Raw genomic sequence first — 10,126 nt, forward strand, 5'->3', positions numbered from 1 at the left:
CAAAATTTAGAAGCAAACATTTTTCTAACCGAGATAAAGGTTAAAACACAGCCAGCGTAAGTAAAATTAGATACAACTTTTACGTGAGTGAATAAAATAGAATGAATAAGAAAACAAAGCGGAAGGAAGTTGAAATAGAACGAATACCTATTGAGCATAGAGAGATGAAACTTATAGAGAAATGGAGCTTCAATTTAGACATGAAGATTTTTTAGGGTTGAGATGTCTTTGAAATGAAACTGCGGAAGTGTATAAAAAGCATTGAGATGCATCCAAAACGAGAATGCGAAATGTAAAAAACATGAAAACTATGAAAATGTATAACAAACGAGACTTCAAAGTGTAAAAATCATTGAAACTGCGAAAATATCTAACAAGCATGTCTCTAAAAAAACTAAACTAATGGTGAAAATAAAAAAAAAAATTATTTAAAAAACAATTGAAAGTTGTCAGGGATTATAATATAACACATGTGCCTTTTAGAGATTTTCATAATATTTATTAAAAAGAATTTATTAAAATTTAAATTTTTTATAGTGCCTCTACTCATTTGGTCCATCTATTTCTTAAAGTTGATTTTGATATTATTTTATTTTTTTCAAAATTTTAATTAATTTTTAAATAATAATTTTTTTTACGAAAATGTCGTTAAAATAAGGGTGTTGTTGAGATGTTAGCAACACATTAATAGCATATATGTTAACAACATTTCATCAATTTAAAAAAAATAAAATTAATTTATTTTTAAAAGTAAATTGTGATGTTTAAAACAATTAAATAATAGTAAGAACATGCTATTACGACAAGAGAAAAAATGAAATAAAAAATTAAGTATATTCAATCATAATTATTCGTGCACCATAAAGAACAACATTTTAAACATTTTAACGACAAAAGAAAGAAAAAAGATACTTGGGACGTACTGCATCAATCTATTCAAGATTCTCTCTTCATGATTTGAGTATCAAACGTTAGCACTTTTGTTCTTTTATATAATATTTCAACATTGACAAACTTTTCCATAATAAATTTCTAAGAAAGAAAAAAATAAAACAATTTTTTTAAAATTAAAATTAGTAACTAAAACTTTAATAATTAATTAGATATTTATTTTAAAAATAATTTATAAATTTTATTAATAATAAAAAATTACTTTAATTATCAATAATATTTTAAAATAATATCTAATTTAAATTAATAATAATTAATTATTTTTTATTTTTAAATTTTTTATTTATTTAATGATTTTATTATAATGTTTACAGTTTAAGATTTAAATAATATTTTTATTTTTAAGGTTTTGATGGTTTTTTTTATGTTTATAGAATACTTTTTTCTCCATATCACTAATGTTATTTTATAACAAATTATTGGATAACCTTTATAGTGTAATTGAAATATTCTATCCAAATAAAAATATTAACAATTTAATAAATTTAAATTATCTTATAAATAAAATATTTAAAAATTAAATAATTTAAATTAAAAACAATCCAAATCCAATATATATTTAAATTGAAAATTTGGAAGTAATTATTTTAATTCCTTATTCAATATTTCGACACTTAAAAATCTTCGTGTTCCTAAGATTCTTCCTCTAAATGTACAATTTTATACCAGATATAAATCTGGCAAGTGCAAAGATGGTGATGATAACTATTTATAATTTTTATTTTCTTGATATATTTAATATAGTTTCATATTATTTAGAAATAAAAAATAATTTATATATTTTTTACTCTTTTAATTTATCAAAATGTATTTTAAAAACAAAATTATGATGAAAAAAAATATTGGGATGTTTTTTCTTCACATGAATCAATCATATTTTTTACATTTTCCGATATTTTAGACAAGCTTTCGAGTTTGGAGTCTCCTTCAATCGTCGAATAGCTCTTTCCCTCAAATTTTATCTGATCACGTCTTAAGTATTTTATTTAAACAAAATCTTAACTTGTGAGCTTTTTAACACCGAATGAATTTATTTAATATAAAATTGCAAGGAAATATATTAAAAGAATTAAAAATAATTTATTTTCAGATATTTATACAAAATACTTTTAATCTCTACTTGCTTCTACTAGTTTATTGTAGAAATAAAAAGAAAGAAAGAAATTTTAAAATAAAGATAAAAATATTTTTTAATAAATATGAAAAAAAATGATCTTACATTAAACTTGTCCCACAAACATTAATAGGTTTTTTAAATTTAAATAACTTTATTTCCTTAAAATAGAGCATAGTTTCTTTTCACCACATGTCTTAAAAGAAAAAGGTATTTTGGTTCTATTTGTGTGTTAACACGATTTTGAGCGATTTGAAATCTGAGTAAGGGGCCAGCTGCATTTAAGTCTCTGAGTAAGGGGCCAGCTGCACATGGATGCACTCAATTCTGGTTTGACAGAAAGAAGAACTTCCTAGATTTTTCTTTCACTCTATACAAAATATGAAAATATTTTTTTTATTTTCTTTATTTCATTTTTTAAAATAGTTTTTAATTATGTAATTCATATATTTTAGATTAAATAATTCATAAGTAAAAAAATTTATGGATTATATGGATTATAATTCGAAAGTTAAAAAAAATTTGGGATTATAATTCAAAAGTTAAAATAAAAATAAAAATTATGTAATCCAAAAATTAATCATAAATAATTATTTATATGAAAAAAAATTAATTACATAACTGAAAAATTAATTACATAACTGAAAAATTAATTACAAATTCAAAAAAAAAATTAAATTATATAATCTAAAATATTAGAAAAACATAACCGCACGGTCTGTCACATTAATTACACACTGACATTTTCCTATAAATATAATGTTATTTAAATTTAAATAGAATGGACAAAGTTAAAATAAATTATATGGAGGAATAAGTTGTAGGAAGATTTCAATCCTATCCAATGAATATTATTCATTTGGAAAGAAAGGTAAACAATGTTGATATTTGTTTTTTACAATTTATGAGGAAAGAGTGATGAAAGGGGAAGAAATAATCAATTTCCTTTTTTAAAATAGTGTAGTGATTTGTAGAGAAAACCTTATAATATTATTTTTTACTTTTTCAAATAACTATGTCATTCCATCGTATTAATATTTCTAAACAATATTTTAATTACTGAAAATAATATTTTTAATATATTAGAATAATATTTTAATTTAAAATAATTGTAATTTATAAATAATTAATCAAATCATTTTTCAATAACTTTTATAAAAATAAATATATAAATTTACATTTTCATCAATTAAAAAAAAATATAATTTCAAACATACCCATTAAATTACTTACAAATTTTTATAAATTTTCTCTAGATTTTTTATTCAATCTATCTTAATCCAAACATCATAAAACTTTTTATAATTACTATTTCAAATTCACTTTCTCAATAGCTCTTAATCCAAAGAAAAGATAAAAATTGTAGTATATTACTTGTAACATATAGACATGACTCCAATGATAATTTAAGAATTACAAAGAATGGTTGGAAGTGGTGATAACTTTTGTTGGGAAAAAGGTTTTGAAGAAACCGTGTTCACTCCAACTTTGATTTACAATAATTTATTATTAAACTTTTTAGAAAAAAAATGAAGGTCGTTATTTTAGTGTAAAAATAATCGATAATCTCTAACTATTTTTTTTATTGAAGTTGACTTTAGTTTAATTTTTTTTATTTTATATAAAATCATAATTTTTGGCTTAAAAATAAAAAGAAAATTGTGTAAAAATTTATGATGACATAAATTAAAAGTATTTTATTATTTTACATATTTAAATATGTGAATAATTAAAAAATAAAATACATAGAAAAACATTTTTGTACTCCTCCCCGGATAACTTGTTCTCGTAATCAATCTTACATTATGAAATATTGTAACAAAAATGTATAACTAAAAATTATCTATACGTTATAATTATACTTTTGAGTTAAAATTAATTGTATTAAATAGTTATCTCTAAGATTACTTTTGATTTTACAAGAATTAAATTTTGTATTTATTTATAAACTTTTAGATTCTCTAATATCAATTTTATTGAAATTCTATATTATATAATATGTAAAAAATAAATAAATATATTTTTATTTAAAAAATGCATAAAATTAAAATAAATATATTTTTACTCACAACTTTATTCTAAAAAAATTAAATAAATAAAAATATTAAAAATTAAATTGTTGCATAAACCAACTAAATTATTAAACAAATTGTTATTGAACGAAGTTGGAACCCAGAGAACTATTGAGACTGCTTCTCTCCTTCTTTGGTCGGACGATTGGATAACACTTCACTTCCTCTCCAAACAAGCTCCTTCCTTCTCTCTACTCGTTCCACCTCTCGATCTTCTTGTAACCCAGACTCGGATGGTACTTGCAGAATGCACTCCAACGCTCAAGTCAGTTTTAGTATTCGACACTTGGTAGTCAGAGCACTGTATGATGACGTACCTGATTACGAAAAATTCACGCGACATTAGTTTTAACAGTAAACACAACACAAATCAAGACATAATCACATTCAAACCAGACATTAGTAAGCTCCATCTTTTGAGCTTCCTCCATAACATGTATAACTCCATAAAACTCAACAACTATAGTAGTCTAAACTTCAAGAAACACAGAAAAAGAACCAATAAATTCTTCCATACTCCCACCGAAAATACCTCCACAAGTAGCAAGTCTAGGATACCCCTATCAGCCCCATCAATGTTAATTTTAACCCAGCCTGGTGAAGGAAACTCTCATCTAACAGGAATAGGACGAAGAACTTTACCACTACGAGTATTAATATCAAAAAACTTAATCATGTTGAAATTCAACATATCATTATTCATTAAAGCTTTTGACGAATTTCCCATTAGACAAGTTAAATCTTTAATTACTGAAATAGCCCTAGAAATCTCAATCTTATCCTGAAATCTAGCCTAATTCCTCTTACGCCATATCTTCCAAATAGAAAAAGTTATCACAATAAGCTTAATCAATTTAATTCACTCTTAATAAAAGAAAGAAGATAATCCTTATTAGAGAAATGAGAAGAAAAATCTGTCGAATCCAACTTCAAATATGCAAAACATTATAACATTCAAAAATAAAAGCTGAATATATATTCCTCATGTTTTTCACAAAGCGTACACATAAAACATATATACAAACCTTTATTCTTAATATGTTGATATGTAAGAAGCCGCCCTTTCCAGGTATTCAACCTCTAAGTATTCAACCTCTAAGATTGAGTTAAAAGTTCATAGATAAAGTTTTTTTGTGGGTATTAGAAGTTTTTGATAGTTCATTGTCCAAAGATTCTTTCAATGGCAACTCATTTTTTCTACACCGATTTTAAAAATTTTACATTATTTATTTACATTTTTTTTTTTAAGTATACAAGTCAAGTATATTTTTTCTTCTCGAAATCATTGTGAAACAATGTAACATCTTCCGAGGTAAGAGACAACTAAATAACAATAACCAAATACTTTAAGAAAGATACCACTAGTATTATTATATAAAAGTGACAAGTCAATCCATGACTTAAACAGGAGAAAAAATTCCCTTATATTTAGATTATAAATTTCAGATACCTCAACACCACAATTTCATATATAAAACTTTCCCATTCTGCAGATAATCTATCACTCTCTGAGGAATCTCAAACCTCTAGAAGACAAGTAATAGTGCAATAGTTCTAGTCTCTTACACTCCCAATGGCCAACCAAGAACATGATCTCCCTCTCTATGAAAAAGTTTGGCTCAAACGCACATTTCAAAGAGTCATAGACACCTTCATTTTATTCCTCCTCCTCTTGCTTCTTAGTAACCGAGTTTTCTCATCCAACACCTTCACTTTCCCATGCTTCCTCCTTGCTTTCATATGCGAATCTTGGTTCACCTTCAATTGGATTGTCATTCTCAACTCCAAGTGGAGTCCTGCAATCACCATTACTCACCCAGATCGTCTCTTGCAAAGGTACATAATAACACAAAGCAATTGGTGCTTTCTGTTTTGAATCTGGTTTCCTATTCCAATCAATTTTTTCCCTTCTTCTAGTACTTCCAGAAGTTGCTACTTGGTAAATGCTTATTCTTGGTTTTTAGTGACATTCATATGATGATCATACAGTACTTGTACATTAATTCTTTTAATCTCAATAGGATTCAAGAGCTTCCACCAGTGGACTTGTTTGTTACAACAGCAGACCCTGTACTTGAACCCCCCATTATCACAGTCAACACTGTTTTATCTCTTCTAGCCCTTGATTATCCTACAAACAAGCTAGCTTGCTATGTTTCTGATGATGGCTGTGCTCCTCTTACTTTCTATGCCCTTGTGGAAGCCTCCAAATTTGCTAAGCATTGGGTTCCTTTCTGTAAGAGGCATAACATACAAGTGAGAGCACCCGCCAAATACTTCTCTGATGTTACCATATACAAAAATGAAGACTCACTTGAATTCAGACAAGAATGGTTACAAATGAAGGTAACTGCAATAACCTTGCCCTGCATTATTAAGATTAGGAGATGTATAATATGTTTGAACTTCCAAATACTCTGACAATGAACTACAGAGTTATTTGTCTTTTTGTATTTTGCAGGAGATGTACGACAATCTAAGCCATAAAATAGAAGAGGTGACTCACAAAACAATTCCATCCCAACTTGATGGAGAATTTGCTGTTTTCTCAAATACAGAACAAAGAAATCATCCAAGCATAATTAAGGTGACAGAAATATCATGATTCTTAAACTACATAGAAATTAATGTTTTAGAATAAAAAAGTATCTTAATAATTAATGTTATAAGAAACAGAAAAAGCTTCAGTAGAGATATTTTCACGAACTATGTTGGCTACCATAATTTATAAAACATACGAAAATGTCAGAAGTGTTATATCATAAATCTATTTACATTACCATTTCTATTCTTTCCTATTTAGATTACCCATTTTACTTCTTTTCTGAGATGAAAAAGTAAATCTTCCACCATACGAACATGTTTTCAAACAGTCAAATTTTACATACATCTTTCTAATATCTATTCCTATGGAAGTTTCAGTGCTTGCATTGCACGTCTAAAAACAAAAAAGCACTTATTTACATTACGTATGAACAGGTTATATTAGAAAACAAGGAAGGTCTCTTTGATGGGTTGCCTTACTTAATCTATGTATCCAGAGAAAAGAGACCTCAGTACAATCACAATTACAAAGCCGGTGCTATGAATGTCTTGGTAATTTTGTTAACCGATTTCATGAAATTTTGATTCTCATTCTTTCAAGTTAACCACAAATGTAATTTGAATTAATAACTGATACTTGCAGACAAGAGTCTCTGGATTGATGAGCAATGCCCCCTTTATGTTGAACGTAGACTGTGACATGATTGTGAATAATCCCAAGATTGTTCTACACGCTCTGTGCATTTTGATGGATTCACAAAAAGGGAAAGAAGTTGCTTTCGTTCAATGTTTTCAACAATTCATCGATGGAATAAAAGATGACCCTTTTGGAAATCAGATGGTGACTGCATTTGAGGTGTTTTACAGCTTTAAATAAGCTTCTAAGTTTACTCTTTACTATAAATCAATTTTAAGTTTAATTCAACATTATAAAAGTTATGGTGAGATTATATACTATAAAATGTTTCGTTATCTAATCGATATGGATCCCAACACTTTTCATTAGTGAAATTTATGAACCAAGGAGCTTTGTAAACCAACTTTTTCTTGTTTTGTCTTATGCAGTACATAATACAGGGCATAGGTGGACTTCAAGGACCTTTCTATGTAGGAACAAACACCTTCCATAGAAGAAACACTATTTACGGTCTTTATCCTCATGAAATTGAAACCATTATAAAAGGTCTTTCTCTTAACCAATGCACAAAATCTCTTAATTCAATATTATATCTCAAAGTTTGCTTTGGATTGAAAGTTTTTATTATGCAAAATTTTGTGTCAATCCAAAACTATTTAATGCTTAGTTAATGAACACATGCAATACATATTTTTAAAATAAATAACAAATACAAGGATAGTTTGGTTGTTGATTCCTAAATAGTGGATCCAACACATGTTTATTATTTTGTATCTTCTGCAGGAAAATCAGAAGAAAATATATTAATACAACAATTTGGAAGCTCAAAAGAGTTCATCAAATCAGCAGCCCATGTTGTGGGAGGGAATGGATATTCAGCTAATGATATTACTCCTTCCAACTTTATTGAGGCAGCAACCCAAGTTGCTAATTGTGAATATGAATGTGGCACTTTCTGGGGTAAACAGGTACATAACAGAAAAAAAAAAGTATACCTTTTAGATAACAGTAAACCATTTTTTGCACAAATGAAGTCTTGTTAACTACAATTTTGGAAACTCTAGTTGGGCTGGTTGTATGGATCAATCTCAGAAGATGTACCAACAGGGTTGAATATTCACAGAAAAGGTTGGAGATCAGAGTGTTGTACCCCAGATCCAATTGCCTTCACAGGATGTGCTCCTGGAGGATTACTCTCTACAATGATACAACAAAAGAGATGGGCCTCAGGCCTTACTGTAGTCTTTTTTGGAAAGCATTCTCCTCTTATGGCCATGCTCTTTGGTAAGATCCAATTCAGGACATGCTTGTCTTATTTTTGGCCTACAATCTGGGGCTTGCGTGGTGCATTCCTAGTTTGCTATGTTGCTGTAATTGCATATTGCATGATTGCCAACACCAGTATCTTTCCTCAGGTTTGATTCAAATTCCAATCCAAGTTTAATATATATGCTATGCTAGACAATACAAAGGATTCTTAATTTTGTTTTGTTCCAGGGACTTGGCCTTTGGATTGCAATTTCTCTTTTTGTGATTTACAACATACATACTCTATTAGAGCACCTTACAATTGGGTTGTCTATAACAAATTGGTGGAACAATCAAAGAATGTGTGTAATGAGAACCACGACTGCATGCTTTATTGGATTTTTGAGTGCTATGCTTAAGCTATCAGGGATTTCAGATACTGTGTTTGAAATAACAGAGAAGGAACACACAACTTCTGATGCTGATGGAAACAATGCAGATGCTGGAAGGTTCACGTTCGACGAGTCTCCAGTTTTTGTGGTAGGCACGACGATTTTGTTGGTGCATTTGGCAGGCATGGTGATAAAGTTATTGGGGTTGCAACCAAGTGATAGTGGAAATGGGAGTGGAATAGGAGAGTTCATTTGTAGCACATATCTGATAGTGTGTTACTTTCCATATTTGAAAGGATTGTTTGGCAGAGGAAAATATGGGATTCCCTTAACCACCATTTGCATGTCATCCGTGTTTGCATTAGTCTTTGTGCAACTTTGTAGAAGTAATATTATGAGTTGATAGAGTTGAACTTTCTCTTGATATGCTTCTCATATTTTCTTTATTATGTGTTTATTATTTCTGAAGTTTGGTTCACTAAGCAAGTCTATTAGAAGTTATCTTGTTGAGAACCATGTCGTTTTGCTTTGTGTTATATCCCTCTCTCTCCTTATGTTCTGTTTCCTTCTCCCTTCTTCTTTCGCTGCCATGCATAAAAGTATTGGGAATATGTAATATTTCTACTTTTAACTCTTATAATTAAATATTTAATATATATATATATATATATATCTTGCATTTTATCTAGATAAAATATTGAAAAATAAATAAATAAAATTTAAAAAGTATTACGATTAAAGAAAATAAAAATGATAAAAAGAAATTCAATGCAATATTTTTCCAACATAATGTATTAGAATTATATTATTTAAAAATATTTTCTTTTAAAAATCAAAGAGAAAATAAAAAGGTAATAAGTATAATTTTAAAAAGGTAGTAATAAAAATAATAATAAAAAGTATAAATTTCAATAATGTTAATTTATATATATATATATATATATTATATAACTAAGCTACGTAACTTTATAAATATATATACGTTGGAAACATAGATATGTTAATTATATTGCATAATAATAGTACTTGTTTCTTAACAATGGCAAATTATGTTGATAAAAACAAAATAAAATAATGAAACGATAAGCTTGCACCACAATGACAGCAGCTGGTCTTATCTCGAGGGCCAATCTTTAATGCATCTAATTTATAAGAAACCAAATATTGA

The 10,126-nt window shown here is 27.5% G+C and overlaps 1 protein-coding gene across 1 annotated transcript; it reads left to right on the forward strand.

Moving 5' to 3' along the window:
- Positions 1-5,516: 5,516 nt before the first annotated feature.
- On the forward strand, positions 5,517-9,471 carry LOC137835561 (cellulose synthase-like protein H1). The gene is made up of 9 exons (XM_068644122.1): positions 5,517-5,973; positions 6,159-6,483; positions 6,599-6,724; positions 7,117-7,233; positions 7,325-7,537; positions 7,747-7,864; positions 8,102-8,286; positions 8,383-8,733; positions 8,816-9,471. The coding sequence occupies exons 1-9, from the start codon at positions 5,711-5,713 to the stop codon at positions 9,359-9,361; spliced, it is 2,244 nt and encodes a 747-aa protein (XP_068500223.1). The 5' UTR covers positions 5,517-5,710; the 3' UTR covers positions 9,362-9,471.
- The last annotated feature ends 655 nt before the right edge of the window (positions 9,472-10,126 follow it).

The sequence above is a fragment of the Phaseolus vulgaris genome, chromosome 5 (assembly GCF_000499845.2).
Source record: "Phaseolus vulgaris cultivar G19833 chromosome 5, P. vulgaris v2.0, whole genome shotgun sequence".
NCBI classification, from domain to species: domain Eukaryota; kingdom Viridiplantae; phylum Streptophyta; class Magnoliopsida; order Fabales; family Fabaceae; genus Phaseolus; species Phaseolus vulgaris.